The sequence below is a fragment of the Nyctibius grandis genome, chromosome 4, assembly GCF_013368605.1.
Source record: "Nyctibius grandis isolate bNycGra1 chromosome 4, bNycGra1.pri, whole genome shotgun sequence".
Classification (NCBI taxonomy): Eukaryota; Metazoa; Chordata; class Aves; order Nyctibiiformes; family Nyctibiidae; genus Nyctibius; species Nyctibius grandis.
Window position 1 is genome coordinate 59,341,771 of NC_090661.1, and position 20,971 is coordinate 59,362,741.

Consider the following 20,971-nt stretch of genomic DNA (forward strand, 5'->3'; position numbering starts at 1 on the left):
TCTGCAAGGGGCTAAGCGCCATCAGCTCGCACAGAGATCAACAGCTATTGAGAGTGCTTGGCACCATTCAGGAGGCCTTCAGCAGGGGAGAAGGTCCTGCATACTTCTATTCTGCTCCCACCAAATGGGAAGGAAACCTGACCCTCAAAGCTGCTACACCATGAGGTAGTCATTTCTTGCCAAGGAATGCATTCACAACTGCAAAAGGATGGGGAAAGCTGCAAAAGGATGAGGAAAGGATGGAGTCAGGTCTTACAGTAGGGTTGCTTACAACGCTACAGCACAGGCTGCCCCTGCTAATGCCCACAAAGCTACCAGCTGCCCCATGCCAAGAAGGTGACTGCACCCAAAAGAGATTCCTAGAAGAAAACAAGGTAGTCAATGGGTGGCATATGCCCTCTCCTAAGAGGCAGATCATCTGGAGGTCTGAAGACTGCAGCAGTTCAAAGCCCACATCCTCATTTATATGATGGCCAAGCCCGTCAGAGATGCTGGGGACTGACTCAGAGACCTCCAATGCCAAAAGCTGGAATCTCTTAAGCTTCAATTGTAAAGACAGGAGCCTCTCACAAGTCTTCTAGGAATCCCCTCATGGGAGCATCTCTACTACAGGCAGGATCCTGGACCATCAGATCTAATCCCATAGGACAATTTCTAGAGAAATCAGGATAGGGGCAGCAAAGACAAATTGCCACTGGTCTTCTGTATGGGATACAGTAGATTTGAACAAAAAAGGCCCATTTGAGGGGAGATCCTGCTGTGTAACATATAACCCCCATTCACTAGCAGGGAGCAGAGCCTTCCTTTCACCACTGCAGAGGAACACGCCGCTGCAGAGGGGAGAAACGCCCTGCGCGACGGAAGCGGCCCCACGCTGGCGCTCTGCAGAAACCGCTGCACAGCAGCTTGCGCAGGTGGATACCATCGCCTGCCTGCCCGCCTCTGAGCCGGGGGGGTCCACTGAGTAAATGTTAACAGCACCGCATTGAGAGTTTTATAAAAGAAATGCCTGCAATTTGCTCACCCGGGCCAGCCCATGTTCTTGTCTCCTCTTCCCAAAGACCCATTTGGGGCGTGCATGTGAGTGGAGGTGTTGCCCACTCAACTCCAGCCATCTGCAGAGCCCAAGGACAGGTGGCACAGGCAGCAATGCAGACAAGGAAGCTGACATCTACCCCAGCAGAAGAAACAAGCAAGGACTTAATGAACCCCTGCTGCAGCCCTCACAACCAAATCCTCTTCCCACTGCGGTCAGTGGGAAGAGGATTTTTCCACTGTCTTCAGTGGGGTCGGGACTTGGTCCTTCCCAGTGGGTCTGCATGTTACAAAGGATGTCTGAACTGGACTGAACTGAGCATCTCACAAAGTCCCCTATCCCTCTGCCACTGCTACCTGCTTAAAGACGCTCCTGAAATCGTTTCTGACCCCAACCTTCTGCTTTTTCCTATGTGTACAGGCTGCCACTGGGCTCGCCCAGGGCATTGAGAGTCCCCTCTCCTCGGGAGCTGGCCCTGCACAGATAGCTACACTGAATTAAATGTGGAGTGCCCAGCCCTGCGTAGCCGCGAGGATCCTCCAGACATATGGCTCCTATAAAGACCTGCTACTGAGGCCTCTGTTTCATGGCACTTTCTAGAGGGCTCTCGTTAAAAGATTACCTAGGCAGTTGATTGAGTGTAAAACATGCTGTACCTGCAATGTTCTCCTGCTTGGGGCAAATTCCTTTTGTAGGCGTGAGAAGACGGTCTTCTTCATCGGGTGTGACTTGGATCCCGATTTCCACTGGCTCTGACACTTTCCTGAGCTCGGCGCGTGAGGAGGGGGGAGGGCTGCTCTTATCCATGCTCTTTTCATAGCAGGCACCACCAGTGCCATTGCACTGTTTTCTCTTGTGCTCTATAAAAACCAAGATGTCTCCCAGCGGGAAGTTCATCTGACACTGTCCACAGGTTAACAAGTCGGGGTCTGTCCCGCCTGCGGCGATGCTGATGCCGCCCGGCTCTGCTATTGCCAGGCTCTCATCCTCGTCGGCGAGTGCCGGTTCCACATGGTCAGCCTCTGCTTTACATGGACAAGGAGAAAGAGGGAGGAAAGGGATGAGGGGAGAAGAGAAAGAGATTGCTTTGAATGTTCACAGACTCTGAAGGACGCAGCACGAGAGGACCAGCCTCCCCTCACCCCCCCAAAGAAGCCAAGCCTGATTAGATCTTTCTTTTATTTTTCAGCTTTTCCGCTCTCCCAGAATGATTTCAATATATTTTGCAACCAAGCCTGCCTGAAACAAAATGGAAAGGCTGACCTGGCATAGCTTTCCTGACAGCTCCTTCCCACTGCTGCCAGCGCTGCAAGGATATCAGCAAAGAGCCATTTTGCAAACGTTCGAGCCCCAAGTCACTTTCTGAAATAGTTCCTCTCTTTTTATCCCACCTTCTCATTCCCACCCCATCTCACAGCCATCTGGCCAAGGCCCCATCCAGCAAAGCTTATGCACCCAAACCTGTCCTCTTATTTCAGAGGGAGTGTGAAAAAGTGCCTGCGTGCTCCGAACAAGCAGGACCAGGCTCCATGTGGCATACAAAATTGGGACCACCTTCTGCCATTCCAAAGATACCGGCAAGGTTAAATGACCACCCAGTAGCACAAATTACAGCAAACTGTTTGCAAGAGTAAGGTAAGCAGGATGCAGTCTCATGAGAAGTTAAGAGGTTTCAAAAGTGTGTACAGTGGGAAAGGGAATGAGGCACTTATTTAACATACTGGAATATTGGCAGAGCCTGAAATCTTCCACTCGTTTTCCTGATGTCAAATACCCCTGCAGTTGCTATATAGGTTAATAAAAAGTTTTTTGTTTAAATCTTGCCCGCAGACCTGATGGATTTCATACCATTACCCCCAAAGACTGGGAAAGCATTGCTGAGTGACCTGCATCAGTTTCGATGAAATAAGTAACTTCTCATTTCACAATTAATAAAACACAGTGTGTTTTTAATGGGCATTTTGAAAATAATTCTTACATTGTAAAATAATTATGGATCACAATCTATTTCTGGGGCAAAATGTGTTTTTTGGTTTGTTTTCTCTTGTTCTGCTGTGTAACTGCCAAATCATACAAACCTTGGTCTTTACTTGGGCAAAATTTCCACTGACTTTTGCCTAAGGCTGTTTTGCCTCTGCAAGGACTACAGGATTTGGGCTGAACAAAACAGAGGAACTAACAGTATGTAAATCAGCAAGTGAGACCTCTAATCGAATCAGGATTAAAGGAATAGGAGGAAAAATGTTCTCTATTAGCGCGAGCAGTTTGTTTATGGATTTCCTGGGGAAAGCAAGTCACAGAAATATCTCAAAAGAAGTGAGACTGAGATAAACAGATGTTATAATCCAGATCTGGATTCTCCTCCTGGCAGAAAACAAAAGGAGTTTTGTCCCACTCTTCACTAAATTGCAAAAAAAACCACATAGGAAAGGGACAACAGATAGAAGGTGAAATGTATTACCTGACAACAAAAATGGCTGAGCTTTGAAAAAGGCAGTTTAGAAAAAGAATCACCTCCATTTTCGCCTTCCAGAATAAATAATTGATTGGTGTATCTACCAGCTGTAGTACAAGTTGCATCAGAGCTTACTAACAGCAAAACGGAGAGCAGCAGCAGCACCAGTGGCAGCAGGAAAAGGACGGGGACCCCAGAGAAGCGCGCGAGCATGGACTGTCCTGCTGGACGACACGATGGGCACAGGAAGGCTTCGGTTTCCTAACTCACACCAAGCTTACCAAATACACACCACAATACGCATCCTGAAAACCATAAATTACCTTTTCCCCATTAATCTCAGTTTAAAAGGAGTTTGAAGATAATACTACGTATTTAATTCACCGATTTATATCATGGAAAGGTGCCTCCTTGCCTTAGTGAAAACGTACCATAACCTTGCGCTGAACAAGGACTGCTGGGAAGGGAGCGAATGCCTGCAAACAGTGTGCCACGATGCAAAAGGTAATTATTTAGTGCTGTGGTTCCCTTTAATGATCTAACATTCAGCAATATTGTTTGTATTGAAGCGAGCTTGCACCTTTAATTGCCAAAAGAAAAGGACTGTGAAAACGGTCCTTTAGAAATGTGCGTGCTATTTCTAGGAAGAATTCCTATTAAGGGGGAGCAGAGTGTCAAAATATTAAAAAAAAAAAAACAACACACAGAGAGGCACACACAGGCACACAGATACACACACGGGAGATGGGACAAAGAGCTGGAAAAGACAACACGAAAACAGGGACTGAACCAAGGGTCATAAGGAAAAAAAGGTGGCAGAAGGGGAAAATGCTTGTTACTCATTTCACCTAACATTCCTGTAAAGCCTTCAGCTAAAAGTCTGTCTCTCAACTTACAAAGGCTGAATTTTGGCATTTATATATATATAAGAAATAAAAAGAAAAGCACAGATTGCAACTTTATTATCTTTTTTATGTGAGGATTTTTTTTTTTGCCTGCAATTTAAATTGTGCTCTTCAGAAAACAACAAAACTGCTGCATCGGATAAGGGTCCTGACGAGGCACCTGCGGAAACATGAAGGAGGTTTAAACAGCTAAACTGTTGTGAATTCTTTCTTTTCAGTTCTACACTTCATTTGAATATTAGTTAAATCCACATATGCCTATTCACTTACACTCGCTCACTCTCTCTTTCCAAGGACTCTGCAATGGCACTTTTTTAAAATAACATCTGGTATTCCTTCATATTTTGGCAGTCGTCACATTACCGAAAATCAGCTTTTTGTTTTCTTGGTATGCCGAGCCCCCGTGATCACCAGTAATTGGGTTTCAAACTATCAAAAGATTATTTTACTCGACTTTATTTCTGATTTGAGCTTAGCAAATCATCAAGCATGAGACCAGCCGTACACCCAACAATGCAGAAGCTACATTACATCCCCTTATTCGGGAGGTGGAAAACAGACATAAAAGAATGACAAACAAAATACTGAATAGATCTTCAAATGCATTTTATCCATGTCAATTTGCCTTTTTTTTTCACTTGGAATAAAAAAAAAAAAAAAAAAGAAAATGCTTCCTATTGACAACTCAATTAAGCCATTAAAAACCTACATTCAAGTAACATTACAGGAGAGATTTAAAACCCACAAAGGAAAAGAGAAAAAAGCTTGCAAGTCCAGCCCATAACGCATCAGGTCATGCCTGGTTAACACAACAGCCAAGATCTTAGGCTGTTTAAGGAGTCCTTTAATACCAATGGTGTAATTTAGGCCAGTCTCAATCTAAAGTTCTGACTCCACTTGTGTCTGTGGGTTTCAAATGAGTCGCTTCACATTATTTGAATTTAACTCTGTGGTTTTATTGCTGTTTGTTGGTAGCTGGGTTTGGGGGTAGGAGGGTGTTTCCTCATGAGTATTTATTTTAAATTATTTTTTTTAAAGAAGGAGAAATCAAGCCACACAAAAAAGGAGAATGGGAAACATCTCATCTCCCTTTTGTGGGAAAAGGAAAAAAAAAATGCAAACAAGTTATTTCCAGCCAGGACTCATGCCCTGGTCCTTCCAGGTGTGTTAAGGTGTGCCCGACATTTTCCCTGCACCCAGAGAATCCTCCGAAGAGGATTGCCTTGGCATTGCCTGCCGAGGGAGCGCCGCGAGTCGAGGACGAGAGATCTACGGGGACGCGAGTGACACTGTTGTTATCTGATGGCTTCATGAAATTCATGCAACCGGACAATCTAAATCATTTACTTTACTTTAAAAAGCATTACACTTGCTGGCTGGACTCTAAGCAGCATCTATCTTCAAGCTCTCTGGCTGCCCACAACGCCAAAATACAGTGGACAAACTCCTTAATTCCTTAAAGGCATTGTCACAAAACCACCAGCGCTCCTACTTCAGCGTGGTGACATCATTAGAGCATATGTGCCCCATGCAAACAATACACTCATGCCCAGTATTAAAGAGAATGCACATGCTAACTAGTTTCTGCCTGTCAGATGTCTCAAAATCGTAGCCATTAAGAAAAAGACTGTGTTACTAAATATCATTTCCAAGGCCTCAAAGGACAGAACCGTGGACGCTTGTTCATGGGGTTTGGGTGAGGCTGGGTCCAGGCAGCAGTAATTTATTTTCTTGCCTTTTTATTGCACTGCAGAACCAAGGTAAGAAGGGATCTAAAAGTTGCCAACCTATTCTCTTCCTTATTTTTCCCATCCCACAGTATCAAAAGGAGGCATAGAAAGGGGGAAAAGGGAACGGTTTGATTTCGGGCCGGATCGTTGTATGTGAAACCTCCCCTCCGCGGTCCATTTCTGCATAAATCGATAATGGAGTGGTTAAGGCGAGCCCTGCCAGTGCCTTCGCCCAGAGTTGCTGCTGGGTGCCCTGCCTGCCCTGGCACTCTACCACAGCCACCACCCAACCTTGTGCCCACCTGGGGGATGAAGCACAGGCTATCCCAGGGGCCACCCGCCTCTGGGACAAGCTGGGGTTGCCCGGGCTCTGCCACAGGTCATGGGTCCTGGCGCCCAGGCATGGGAAGCCACCCGCAAGCGTGCCACAGCACGCCAAGCGTGCCGTTCTCCACACACAGTCACTGGTGTCTTGAAGGCACATCCAGAAAGAGCTCCAGGGGAGCGAGCACAAAGAAGTGACTCGCTCTTCAGGGTGTTGGCCCAAAGCAGGCCTGACAATGATGTCCCTTCAATCAACACCCACATGTCACATTTACTGTAACATCAACATGCTTAACGGAAATAGCTCGGATCGCACGCTCTCTAGCTGGGTTATCACCGAGATCAGTGTCAGGATCCTCACTGCGCAAAGACTAACGCTGCTGAAAGCGGGCAACGGGGCTCCTCACCATGGAAGTTTATCAATAACCTGTTTCCAGAGCCTCCCTGCAGCTCCCTGCAGCTGCAAGGTGCAGAGTTGAGTTCATGCCTACATATTGCATCACCATCACACTCAGCGGTACTAGGCACCACGTATTTGCCATCAATTTTTAATTTTTCTGAGGACTGAAAAACAATTGTTTGTAGTATATTTTTTTGCCCCCTAAATAAAAGTCTGAGGCTGAGATGGCCAAAAGAGGCAACTTGATGGGGAAGCCCCAGAAACACCGGGGCCCGCAGCTCTGCCTCACTTTCCGAGCGACTCTCGGGCATGTGCGAACTGCATAAAGGCGGCCGGAGCAGCAGCGAACCTCCGCCGCCCCGGTGCAGCCGCCGAGCCGCCGCCGTCCCGCCATCCGCCGCCGCGCTCCAGCCCGCCGTCCCCGCGTCCCGGACGGCAGCACGCGGCACGGCACGGCACGGCACGGCGGGTGGTGGTGGCCGGGGTGAGCTGGCCACCGACACCTGTTCGCAGCGGCAGGATGCAGCCCACCGCCCCGGCACAGCCCGCCGAGCCGCCCCCGCTGGGCACCGACAGCGAGGGGAGCAGGACCCAGCGGTGGAGGGAAACAATCCGCTTCACTCCACGCACAGCTGCGAGTTACGAGGACTCTCCTGCAACGCGGGTACATCAGACATCTTTTGCAGAAGTAGCCCGAATCTCTCCGACAGCAGTTTAACCCTCTGTGCACACCTCAGGCAGAGCAAGCCCAAGCACCGCCACAAAGAGCCCCGCAACGCATCAGGGTTTAGGGAAAAGGAGGAAGAAAACGACACAATAACCACACCGGACCCAAACAGAACAAAAGCCAAGCATATCCAAGGATCTGCACGGATCTCCAACACTTGTCAGATGTTGTTTCATCAGAAACTATGCACTGTGTTAAAGAAGGGAGTGGTGTGTCTCCTCTTAAGTAAACTATATGTTCCTAAAAAATATTTACTGCTTTTGAGCATAAAATGCATAGGCTCTTCTATAGACTGCAGAAGCTGTAAATCTCCACAGATAAAATGGGATGCGATGATGTGATATAAAAGCATTCTTTGTTCCCCAGTGAATACATTTGTTTTATTTAAAACTAAACGACAACCAAGGAGAGAAAGGCGCACTCGGTGCCACAAAAGCAGAAGGAGCAGTATTTGGGTACAGCCTTTTAACTGATGTAGAAAAGGATACTAGAAGCACGGATTCTTACCCCAGGATTTAAAAGGCATGATCAAAATTAAGTAATAAGTCTTGACCATATATTAAACACACAACAGCTCTGTTCTTTTCTGAAACATCAGGCTCACAAGAGACTGTGTTTCTCAATTGTGTACGGCACACTGTTGCTCATATACAATTTTCTTAAGCCCTTTTTTTTACTTTCATTGAAGCACATTCATTATAACATTCAGCAAATTTATGGCTTCTTCCAGTGGCTTAGTAAAAGGGGTCATTAAAAAGTTAAGTAAACCAGGGTTTTTTTTCCTCTCCCTTAACTTTGGATTCCTTTTTCATAGTCTGCTGCCTAGTGCTTAGTCTTTGGAAAGTACCTTGGGCATATCCAGCACACACACAAATTATCAGCTGCTCCAGGAAAAAAAAAAGGAATTTCTTGCACTGAGGCAACTACACAAAAGCTTGCATATGTCAAAAATACAGAACTAAGTCCCTGTGAATGCTGCACCATTAATCAAATCCCCGATCTGGTGTCACTTTTGCCAGTAAAATGATGATATTCTTCTAACCCCCTTCTACTGGCGCGTGCCTGCAACACATGAAGTGTGTCCCTCTGCTTTAATTTGTTTTCGAATAGCCTGTTTTAGGCATTTTTTATATATTTCTTGAAAAAAAAAGAAGCTGCCTCTTAAAGCTCCAGCAAGAGCCTACAGTACGGAGCAGGCAACAGCTTTTTGGGAGGGAGAGCAGACAGCGAGCAAATTTAACTGATGTTCAGGAGCTGAACACAAAACTGCCTCTGAGGCTGTAACCGTGGGTGCCGAGGAACGGTGTGCAGCCTGCCCAGATACATTTTAAGAAAGTAAATAAACACGAGAGAGGAAGGTGCTGTAGTAGGAGCAGCTGAATGAATCACGCATTTATCAATGCACGCAGTTATTGATGTCTTTTCCCTCCCTCATTAAAAAGATACATATATATAAATCCGTCTACAGCCAATGCTGATGCTTCACCAAGCACTTTTATGGTATGGCTAACTTTAAAGCAGGCGGTAACCCCCAACCCCCGTTTATTTTTCCGCATGCTTTCTCTGGAGAGTACCGAGGGGAAACCAAATTCAACTGACAACTGCAACGCAACCCTGGAGAAACCGAACTGCAACCAAAAAGAAGGAAATGCTCCGGCAAGGAGGCAGAGAGGCATTTTGGGGAAGCAGGTCTGTGCAGGGAGACTTTTCCACCAGGCTTCGTCCTGGGGGACTGGGATGGGTGGGAGGTAGAGGAGGGAGCTGGAGGAAGGGGAGCGTGGGTATGCATGAGCTGGGTGGGCAGAGGCGATGGGGAGGAGGAGAGGGGGATCGTTGTTTCTCTTGGTAAAAGTTAGCAGTCGTGGAATGGAAGGAAAGCCACAGCTGGCAGTTTCGGGAGGGGAGAAGGGAAGGTTTTCCCCATGGCTGAGGAACACCAGCATCAGCAGTGGCCCGGGCACTGTGCTCTTCAGCTTACCAGTCTGTCAAACGAGCTGGCTGCTGTCTATACACACTTCCAACTAGCTCAATTAAAACATTAAATGAAGTAGAGAAATCATCAGATAAATTGCTGGCCCTCTCTACCCAAGAGTGAAGGGTTTTTGTACAGCTGATGACAGCCCTGATCTTTTGTCTGACCTAATTTACTTCTCTTTCAGGCTAGAATAAAGCGCACTTTCCTGTCATGGGATAAACTCCATCCACATATTGCACCCTAAAAACAAGATGCTTGTGCTATTTTAACACTACCATAACTTGATTTCTCAGGTTAGGTGAAATAAACATCCACTGATCAAAGCTTCCCATGTGTACACCACGAAATTATACGGTTGGGCAAGAAAGCGTCCCACTAAAGTCCGTCCACGACGCGCAAGCCGACTGCAGCAGAGAACAGCACAAGCCCGGCAGAGCAGCCTGTGAGCTGCTCAGCAGCAACTTCTACGTGACAGATGTGATTTTGTCCTTATTCCTCTAGAAAAAAAAAAATGCTTATTTTCATTTGCAGGAACTGCAGATTTTTTGCTGTAAGGACCTGAGGATCAAAGTACAGTAAACTATCTAATATCAAATCCTCTCAGCAGGGGTACATGTGGCTTTCTGTCATGTAATCAATGCCAAATTATGTACGTGTATGTCTGCTTTATTGCTGTACACACCTTCTCCTAGAACTCTGGCTTCCTCGCTCTGTGTTTTTACATCCACTGGAACAAACGAACAGATCTCCGTGGGTTTTTTCCCCTCACGCACAGAGACTCACTCATGTACAGGTAGCATTACCCCGATCGCTATCTGACAACAACAAATTGAGAATTTAACCATTGTATGTTGACAATAAAAGGCATTATTAAAAACTAATTTTAATTAAAAATGAAGTCAACCAGCCGCGTTTTATCTAAAAATAGCTTTGTCTCGCTCGCAGCCCCTCTCAGCCAGCGCTACAGTAGATCTTCGGGTGAAAATCGATCCTCCAAGTTCCCGGCGCACCCCCGGCGCGGGCGGCGCGAGCCGCGGCGGAGCGCCCAGGGCAGCGCGCCCCGCGCCGCCGCCCGGCCATCGCACGGGCTACGAGCTCCCCCTAGCCGTCACCACCCGCCACTTGCAGCCGGGGTGGGGGGGCACAAGGCAAGGCTTGCCAGGCAACTCAGAAAGCCAGGAAAGTTTATTTTGGAAGGTCTTTTCCATCAACAAACAAGACGGAGCGCAAAGCGATCCAGGTAGGAAATGTGGAAGGAAAGCGAAAGTCTTGCGCGAGGCATTTTTTTTTTTTTTTTTTAAGCGAAAAGATCTGCTAGCAGCAAGCTCAGCCCTGGGAAGCGCTGCTGAAGAGGTGTCAACTGAAGTCGGTAACTGATATCAATAATTTGTACTACTTCTACAAACGCACACTTCTCTAAGTCATAATTATTGTCAAATATGCCACAAGACAACCCTTTGTTCTGCACAGAAACATACATTTTGCGCAAGACAAGGGCTTCAACCATTCCTATTAAAGGCAGCCAGGTTGTAAAATCTTAAAGACTTTTATTTCTCAATATTTAAATAAGTCTGACAAAATAGGCTCTGCATCTGCCGACCAGCAAAAAAACATAAAATGATTTTTCACCCACTGTACATCTATTTAAGCCACTAAGCACATCAACCAAAAGGATGGAACAACCTCGATCCACAATCTGGTTACCCTGCATCAATTTTAAAAAAAATATTTTAAAAGACCACAAACTATGAAAATGTGCCAGTTTTTTTTTTTTAAATCTTCTAAGTTCAATACAAATATATTCAAATTAAAGGCAATCTGGAAGTCAACAGCACACAACCTTTTCTTTTTCCTGACCTACACATGCAGCATCTTTTAAAAGCATGTTAACCTTTTCTGTGCACAACTATGCGACTAGTATGAAAAAGTCAGCCATCTCCAAAACAACAATAATTTCCTCTCTAATTCTTCAGTCACAGCTTACATTCTCTTTGTAGTAGATTTGATTACATTGGTGTGGGTTTTTTTCTGTAGGAAAAAGTGCATTAATTGCACTAAATCTAAATGCATTTTAAGGGAAGCTCCTTGAAGCAATTTGCAGAACTATGACATGTAAAAAATCACAGGGTTTTTTTATTATTATTATAAATTTTAATGACTATGTACAAATACAAAGTGATAAAGGAAACTACTACTCTTCCTAGGGAACCTGTTGACCAGGTACTGCAGAGCCTCCTTGGGAAACCTGGATGTCTACCTGGAATTGTATGATTTTACTGTGCCTTTCACTCCCAATCTTTGCTGCTGCTCTACAGAAATATTCTTGCTTTGTCGCCTTCTGCAGAACTGCTATCAGTGAGCTTTTCACATGCTCTCGCCTTTCACATTTCCTTCAAATGCAAAATGCAGGGCTAGTTTGAAAACAGATTTCTGAAGTTAAAAAAAGAAAATCTTAAGCTGGAAAATCAGCAATTTGAATCAAACCAAAATAACGTTTCTTTGCACAGAGCAGCTCAACAGCTCAGCCTCCTCCTCTCTACATCATTGTCTCTTTTGCTTTGTCCACCCATTTAAGTAAGCTCGGCTACCAAGTTTGTTCTGTCCACCACCACGGAAGAAAGGTCCAGAGCTACTCTTTTCTCTCCATGTGTTTCCCCTCTTTTTTTTGTCCTGCACACATATCCATGACAAGGCTGCCTGGGTGAGCCTGGCAAGGACAAACAGGCCACTCCGTTTCGCAGTTTTAAAAGACCACTGTGCTAATGAGACGCTGCAACTCTGGAGCACAACTACACTGCAGCTTCGCTGCTTTTTGTGTTTGTTTGTTTGTCTTACACTCAGGATCTAAACGTTTCTCTGAACACCAAGAGCATGAAATCCAATAAACTCCAACTGAGCAGTGTCAGAAAACCCTTCTCTCTCTCCCCATCTCTCTCCCAATCTCTCTTTCCTTGCCTGGCACAGACCTCCAGTCCATCCAGAAATGCAACTCTCCTGACAGATGCTAAAAAGGGAGAGAGAGAGAGAAAGAGGGGGAAGAAAAGCCCAAGCTAAACATGACATAAATGCAAGATTTCAGAAAACAGTATCAATTCATCCCAGCTTTGGGCGCTTGGCTTGGGGTTGGCTTTATTTTGTTTTAAGCATTCTGGTTTCCCACTCTGTTGCCCACTACTTTCCAAACTCCCCCTTGCAGAGGACAGTCTCCCTGGCTGCTTTCCCCCCACCACCACGAATGACACCTTCCCAGGGAGCGCGGGGATTGCGACCCCCCCACACCCCTGCAAGCCTGCAGCTGAGGCTCAGCGCCTGTGCGCTGAGATGCCTGTGCCTCCTGCTCCCCCAGCCCCAGCCCCCCCCCCGGCTCCCACCCCCTCCTCCCCTGGATACCTTCATTTTTTTCTGCCACTGTTCAGTATGCAGCCTGATTTCTCCGCCAGCTTCCTCAGGATGGAGAGATAGAGAAAGACAACAGGGGAGGGAGGGAAGCTGCGGACTGCTCTGCTCTCCATTCCTCCCCGCTAAACCCATTGTAGACGCAGCTCCTCGGCACCTTGTAATGCTCTCCTGCCTCATTATTTACTTTCAAGTAAAGCGATCAGAAAAGCAGATCAAATTGGAAGAACAAACCTACCTGGCTCTCTTCTCCACCCCACCTCCCCCCCCCCAGCAGCAAGAGCAGCGAGAAAAGAAATGTTTCACCCCTTTAAACAAATTCAGACGTGCGCAACAAAAACAGATTTTCCGCACACCCCCTTTCAACATCCCACATCTCCCCGCAACTGAGACAGCAAATAAGTGGGAAAAATTGCACAGGGCGATTTAGAGGGGTTAGGTTGTTGATGCTTTCTCTTAAGAAAAAAAAAAAAAAAGGAAAAAAATTAAGAAGCCACCAAGAAAAAAGGGAAACGCATTTACCAAACCGGGTGGTTAAAAACAAAAATGCAATTAACGAAGGGGAGGGAGTTGGGGAGGGGGGGAATCCACCTTTTATGATGATGCAAATCTGACTCCAAAATAACAATGAATTAAAAACAAACCCCCCAGAAAGAGATGAATGCCAGATGCATCTTCATTTGTGTTCCACCAGCTGATGGGCTGGGGGAGTAGGGGGGGGGCGGGGAGGAAGAACGAGTTAAAAAATAAAGGCGCACACCAAAAAAAAAAATTACAAAAAAGGTAAAAACAGAGCGAAAGAAATTGAAATTTCGGGACTCAAACCGTCCCCTCACAACCCTCCGCTACGAAAAGAAAAAAAATCTCACAGGAGGTGGAAAAATTGTATGGACATATATATCTCGATTCCCAAGGAAATCTTACAAACAGAAATTTATCACCGGTAACAAAGAAAGAGAGGAGCTCGCAGGCACCAAATGCTCCTGGCAGATGGCTCCTATTCTTGGCTTTCAGGGGAGGGGAGAGAAGCTGGGGGAATATTTTATTTATTTATTTAAATTCTTTAAAATCTCAACATAAATATTCGGATCCGCCGTGGGTCAGGCTCAGCCCCGGGCTGGCTCCGTGCGCGCCGCCACCCCCCGCAGCACAGCAACTTGCGGACTCGTGGGGGGGGGGGGGGGCGAGGGGTCCGGCCGGCCTTCCCGGCGGGGTGCGGGACCCCATCCCCGATCCCAGCCCCCCCAAACCTCCCTACGGCGCGCCGGGCTTTTTGTACCAACCCCCCCAAACGGGTCCGATGCTTTAGGAGGGAATTAGGGACCCTCCCACCCCGTACCCCAGTGGCGGCGGAGCACCGGGGAGCGCTGGGGACCCCTCGCCCCGGGAGGCGCCCCCCCCCCCCCCCCCCCCCCCCCGCGGCACAAGCCCCGCGGGGACGGGAGCGGCGGAGCAGCGGAGCGGGGCGCCCGGCACAGGGACCTGCCCCCGGCTCTGCCTGCAGGCGCTCGCCCCTCTCCCCTTTAGGGGTGGGAATGGGGAGGAGGGGGGAGCGCCTCCTTCGCTCCCCCCGCTTTATCTTTTCCTTCCCTATTTTTTTTTTCGGGGGGGGGAGCATGTGTGTGTTTTTATTTCACAATGGGAGCGTCGGCAAAGTGCAGCCTCCGCTCCTGCCCCGGCACCCGAGCCGGTGCCGCTGCCCGGCCCACATTTGGTGCCCTGCAGCCCCCTCCCCCGCCTCGGCTCTCCCCGCGTCCCACCAGACACCCCCCCCCCCCCCCGGCCCCTCTGCAGCCCCCGCCGAGCTGAGCCTGCGTTCCCCCTTCCCCGCTTTGGAGCAGAGTTATCTCCCCCCGCCGGCGATGCACCTGGGGCGGGCAGGGTGCAGCCTGCCCAGCTCCCTGCCGCGCGTCCCCGCACCGGAGGGCTCCGCGTCCGCCGCTGCCGGCCCGCGCAGCCCCGGCTGGCCCACTGCCTCCATGTGCTACCCGTTAAGTACCAACCCCCCCCCCCACCCCAGCCGTTCCGCTTCTTCCCCCGCCTCGCTGCCCACCTTGATCCGCGCCCCCCCCCCCCCTCGGCCCGGCAGTCACGCCGAGGCAAGGCACTCGGCCAACTTTTCCCACCGCTCCGAGCTGCCCCCGGAGCGGGGGAACGAGCGGCGGAGCCCCGGCGGGATGGCCCGGCCCGGCCCGGCCCGGCGCGCCCCGCTCCGCCGCCCCCCGCACACGCACCCTCTCCCCGGGGGGAGCCCCGCGCCGCCCCCCGCCGCGCTCTCCCCGCCGGCAGCGCCTTCCCCGCTCCACGCCGCCTGCCTGCCCGCCTCACCTCCGCACCGCTGCAAAAACGCACGGCAAACTTCGGGCTTCTCCCCCCCCTCCACCCCCAGCCCATCCCCCCTAGCCCCACACCCCCCCTCCCCTCTTTAATTCCCTTCTCCTCTCCCTCTCTCTGAAGTCATTTACCAGCTTTGGTTGCTCCTGGAGTCTCTTCCCCCCCCCCCCGCAACCGCTTCCTCCCCTTCCCTAATTTTGCTCCTCGATTTCGGCTCGGTCTGGTTCCAAGTTCAAACTTACGTGTGATAATCTCTCTTTGTGACAAGTGCTGCGGGTTTCCCTGCTTGCGACGGGACATTGCCCTGGCATTTACACTGGCATCGCCTGGAGAGCTGCACTGGTTTGGGGGGATGTGTTGGGGGGACGATCTTCCTCCTCTGTTTTTTTTCCTCTTCTTCTTCTTTATCGAGTTGTTCTTCTTTCAAAAAAAAAAAAGGAAAAAAAAAAGCCTCCTTTTTGTTGCTGCTGTGGTGCACTGGATGGGATCCCCTCTCAATTAAAAATCATCATCATCAGGAAAAAGCTCTTTCTCTTTCTTTTTTTTCCTCTTTCTTTCACACACTCTCTCTTTTCTCCACTGCTTCTGCCACTTGGACTTCCAGATCTCTTCTTGAACTTAGGAGGATATGCACTGCCAGTGACACTTTTCTCTTTCCCTCTTTCCAGAGTGCTTGACAAATAGGCAAGTGCGCTTTTCCACCAGGAGGATAAAAAAGAAAAAAAAATAAAAATAATTAAAAAAATGCAGGAATATCAAAAAAAAGTACTAGAATTGGGATTGCCCCCACACAGAAAAATTGCCAAAAACAAAAAATGTTTTTCAGAGATTGACCCTTGCTGGGTAGATATAGAGAAATTTTTTTTTTGAAAAGGGGTAGCCAAAACTGTGTCTCCTCTTTCCCCGTTCAAGTGGCACTGCTTTGCCCTGGTGCTTTTGGATTGCCAGTGCTCCTGCACCACTTTGCACTCTTCCCCCCTCGCCTGGCACTGGGACTGGAAGGAAGGAAAGCCCCCCAGTGCAGCTGGGCTGGTGCTGGCTATTACTATTATATATTGCAATGTGAAGATGGCGGAGTCCTGGTTCTCTGGGAGCGCTCTGTCTCTCTATGGCTGGGGCTGCCTCTGTACAATGGGATAAAATTCAAGTTCAAGTGCGGACGTGACGTTTAATCTGCACTAGAGACAAAAAGACCCAGAGAGTAGGAGCACTGGGGGCGACTAGCGGTGGCTTTTTAACACTGTACCCTGCGAGAGAACAAGAAACGCCACTCGCACACACCCGCACTCCGCACACACACACGCGCTCGCACACAAACTAAAGCACATGCCGGGCTCGGGAGCCGCTCCGGGCTTTGTGCGAGCGCTGCCTCCTCGGGTCCGCGGAGCGCCGGCCGCGAAGGAAGGGAGAGGGGGGGAAAGGAATAAATCCGCATCCTCACGCACGGCCAAACTTCCCCCAGTCCGGCGCCGACCGCAGCGGGGGCGGCTGGGGTGGGGGCGGCGGGGCGGCCCGGCCTCGCTCGGGGCGGGGGCGGCTGCCGGAGGCCGCGCTGCGCCGCGCCGGGCCCCGCGGCCAGCGGCGGAGGAAGGCGCGGGCGGGAGGCTGCGGCGCGCTGCCCGCCGGTGCCGGTGCTGTCGCCTCGGCGTTACTCATTGCGACCGCCGGTCTCCGCCGTCCGGGCTCGGCGCTGGGTCGTGCTCCCCGCCGTCCGTGCCCGGCAGCGGCAGCTCCCGAGGGGTCTCGGGCTCCTGGTCCCTCCAAGCGCCGCCGCAGCTCCTCGGCGGCGAGCACGTTTCCCCCTGCATTTCTTTCAAAGAGTTTTACAACAACACAAGTATCTGTGTGGGTTGGGGAGAGGGGTTTTTTTTTCCCTCCCTCCTCTCTCCCTACCCGAAGTGTGATGGTAGCGGGACACGCGCGCACACACTCCCGAGCCGCACACGAACACACGCTCCGACCTGGTTCTCCCACCCCCCTTCACTTAAAATCCTGGCAGAGAGGGTTTTTCCTTGGAGGAATTAAGTCTCAACCATGAATCGAGAGACGCCGAGTTCCCAGGGACCGCATCTCACTGCACTTTTCCTCCTATTTCACACGCAGGTAAATGCCCACGACTGCGTGCCCTTCTAACTTGGGAGATTCTTGGAAACCAACTTTTTCCCCTCTGCCTCCGCTCTGCCAGCCCATCTCCTGCCATTATTTCTCTCTCTCTCTCTCTCTCTCTCCCCCCCCCCAGACAAGCGAATTGTTCGGTGCAAGCAGCTTTTCAGCACCCGCTCTGGACAGGGCGAGGGGAAGGGGAGAGGGGGAGAGCGGGGGGCTTGAAGGCAGATGGAGCAGAAACCCAAGAAACCCAGCCTCCATCCGGAGCACGCCCAGAGAGCCGCTCTGCAGTCGTGTCATTGACTTTCCACGTTAAATGAATATTTTTTTTTAATTAAATCGCATGAGAGCCTTGAGGGCGGCCAGAATTCATCTCGGTGCCCTTAATCGGTTTTGAGGAGAATTTGGCTTAACAGCATCGCTCTCGCCTCCTCCAGCAAATCTGCCTTTTCCTCCCCACACCCGCACACCCGCTCACAGCTCGCATTTCGGCGCTGCCAGCCCCCGGGCCCCCGGAGCCCGGCCCGACGGCACGCCGAGGGCTGCCGGGCCCCCCCAAGCTCCCAGGCCGGGCGGTGGGCACCGGGCCAGCATTGCAGTGCCCGCCTGTGCTCCGGCTCAGCCCTTCGCCTCTATTAACGCACGGCAAACACCCAAAAGACATTTAACGGCTCTTAAGCTGTTTAGATTCTTCGCCGTGTGTGTTTTGGTTTGTTTTGCAGGTCCTGCAAAGAAAAATGAGAGCGGTGATGGCAGGGGCTCCACGCTCCGGGCAGGGGAGGGACGGGGTGCCCCCGGGGCCGGCCCTGCGGGGCAGCGTTGTCCGAGCCCGCCGAGCCCGGGGGCCGGGACGCGGCACCCTCGCGGGGGCCGGAGGCACGGGGGTCCCCTCCGCTGGCCTCCGCACCCGCGGGGAAGGGGGCCCGGGCAGGTCAGCGGGGATGGGGGCCGCCCTCACTGCTCTCCCCGCTCTCCTCCCGGCTGGCGAGGCCGAGCGGCTTTGTGTGGCTGTGCTTTCTGTGCAAAGCGCGGCCCAGCCCGGGGGCCACTCCGCGGGGCTGCGGCCGCGGTCACAGGGGGGGGGATGTGCGGGGTGTCACTTTCCACCCCCGGGGGTACAAAGTCCAGCTCGCAGCTGCGGTGGCCGTTTCTCAACGAGCTGCAGGAAGCTGCACCCCTTAGGAGCGCAGCTTATCGGGAAGTTACTGGGCATCATCTGTTGATTAACCAGTGTCTTCCAGTGGGCACGGAGAGCAGGAGATAAGGGCCGGCAATGATTGACCAGGCGGGCGTCCCGGCTGCCTGAGGCGGCAGGGCCGCCGAGCCCCCTCCCGGGCAGGGCTGCGGGGGATGAGCCCCCATTCCTGCCTCCTCCTCCTCCTCCTCCGAAAATACATCCCGATAGGGGGAAAAAAAAAAAATTCCAAAGTGATTTCTCAGTCTCCTCTTTCCTCCCCTGTCTGGCACTTGTGATCATTAGCACTGAAAGCTGTTAATGTCTTGTCTCACAGCTCCCCCTTTAGTCTCTCTGCTCTCCCTGTCTCGCGTTCAAAGCCAGATCAATAGCAGGCTCCTTCTAACCTTGACCTATCCCTCGACCCGCCTCCATCTGCAGCTGGCCCCGCGCTTGTGTCTCCCCCCTCCACCCCTGCCGCAGGCGCTGGTAGCGGCCCCGCAAGAGGGGCCGGGGTCCCCGGGGGCTGCCCCGGGCGGAGGCGGCGGCCCCCGACATCGCCCCGCTTTGTGCCGGGCTGCGGCGGCCGTGCTGAGAGCCCACAGCCGGGAAAGGGGGCCTGCGCCCCCCCGGCCCCCCAACTCCGCCGTCCTGGGGGCTGCGGCACAGCACCGGCCTCACAGCACCGTCCTACACACCTGGAGCCGCAGCCCAAAGAACCAAACAAACGATCAAAAAAAAAAAAAAAAACCAAACCCCCAAAAAATCCCTGAAAGAAAGAAAAAAACAGGCAAAACGGGAGCATAACCCGCAAGAGGAGAACAAGCTTTTCGCTGGCTTTAAAGGTGCTGTAGTCCCTTGTTTTAAATTAGGGGGGAAAAAAGCACTCTCTTGCACAAAATAACTTGTATGAAGGTAATCATCGTTTCTGTCTTCATAATATACCAGGGATTTGAGGAGTTCTCGCCTAGAAACACCATCCTTATCATAGGGGAAAACGAGCTAATATGATGTTAAATATCCATTTTATCCGATATACAGCAAGGCATGCTGAGTCAAGAACTCTCCGTACACACATGTTCAGCTTCTGGGTTTCTCTTTCTTTCTTTCTTTTTCTTTTTTTTTTTTTTTGAAATCGTGCAATGTCTTTAGCTAAAATTTGGCACGGATATAGATACATAAATAACAGTGGCTTCAATGTAAAGAGGAAGTCCCAATATCCTCACAGAGGATAAGCTTGATGTGTCACTTGGACACATTTCGAATGCATTTCCACTTTCTCCCCATTTGCTCAAATAACTTTTCAGTGGAGGAAAAATTGGAGCTGCAGATTTTGTGTGATGTGATTTTAGTGTCTTCCCAGTCCTTACTGAGAAAGCTCATGCTAAGTTAGAAGTAAATTGTTCTTGATACAGCTCTGGGAGTTGAGGTGGGGGGGGGAGAGAAGAGAGGGAAGGAAGGAAGGAAGGAAGGAAGGAAGGAAGGAAGGAAGGAAGGAAGGAAGGAAGGAAGGAAGGAAGGAAGGAAGGAAGGAAGGAAGGAAGGAAGGAGGTTTGAGACAATCTTGACATAAATGAGGCTGCTGTCCTCATTCTCTTTGAATCTTTAAATGTTGCTGCTTGGGAAGGAAAAAATAAAGAATAAATACAGGACGTTGATCTGATCGGCTTAGTTAGCCGCTCCACCTTGTGAAAAGGCACAGAAACACAGGATCTAACCAGATCATATTTACATACATATTAATAAAGCTCCCGAGGTGGCAGTTCAGCCTTCACATACAGTGCAAGGATCTCTGCGAGTTCTCATTTTAGACCCGTAAAAAAAGATAAAAAGAGGTCTTTTGGGCTTCCCTGAATATTTTTCTGCAGTGGTTTTATATCATTTCTGAAAATTACATAGTTAAGTGGCATCAAATTTCTGGGTGATATAATAACTCAAAATGTGTAATTTTTTTTGTATCAAATCACTTTGCAGCCATAAACAGAGCTTCAGAACCTCAATCAGAGGAATGATTTGGTGGGGATTTTCATTTATGGCAAACAGTAAAATTGTTCTTGTTATCTATTCAAATATATATAAATTGCAACATTTATTCACTTGATTTTCTTTTCCATGACACTGGTAGATTTGAGGGTGCAGTGAAATGAAGGCTTAAGACGATAATGTATTATCCTCTGCCCCATTCCCAAGACTTTTTGGAGAGAGGCAAAAGCGATGCAGATTTGCTGCGTTTTCAAGACATTTGGTGTCCCCTTATTTTTGTGTCTGTCACTTGCTGATGTTTCCAGGAGTGAATTTAGAAAATGAGATTTCCTCAACATTTACATTCTAAACCTTCCCTGAGATCCCTTGTTTAGTCAATGGTCTGTGGTTTGGGTTTCTTTTCTGCAGAGTCCCTCATTTTTCCAA

At 49.9% G+C, this 20,971-nt stretch overlaps 1 protein-coding gene across 4 annotated transcripts in view; it reads right to left on the reverse strand.

Annotated features, from left to right (window-relative positions):
• The window catches only part of BCL11B (BCL11 transcription factor B), a 90,488-nt gene extending 74,906 nt beyond the window's left edge, over window positions 1-15,582 (reverse strand). For 2 of the 4 annotated variants that reach the window (XM_068399054.1, XM_068399052.1), the window contains exons 1-2: window positions 15,525-15,582; window positions 1,693-2,058 (exon numbers count right to left, since the gene is read on the reverse strand). In XM_068399054.1, the coding sequence (XP_068255155.1) occupies window positions 1,693-2,058; window positions 15,525-15,582 (424 nt within the window). Of the gene's footprint in view, window positions 1-1,692; window positions 2,062-15,524 lie in introns of all 4 variants that reach the window. The other 2 variants (XM_068399053.1, XM_068399051.1) reach the window with 1 other exon arrangement.
• Between the last annotated feature and the right edge of the window lie 5,389 nt (window positions 15,583-20,971).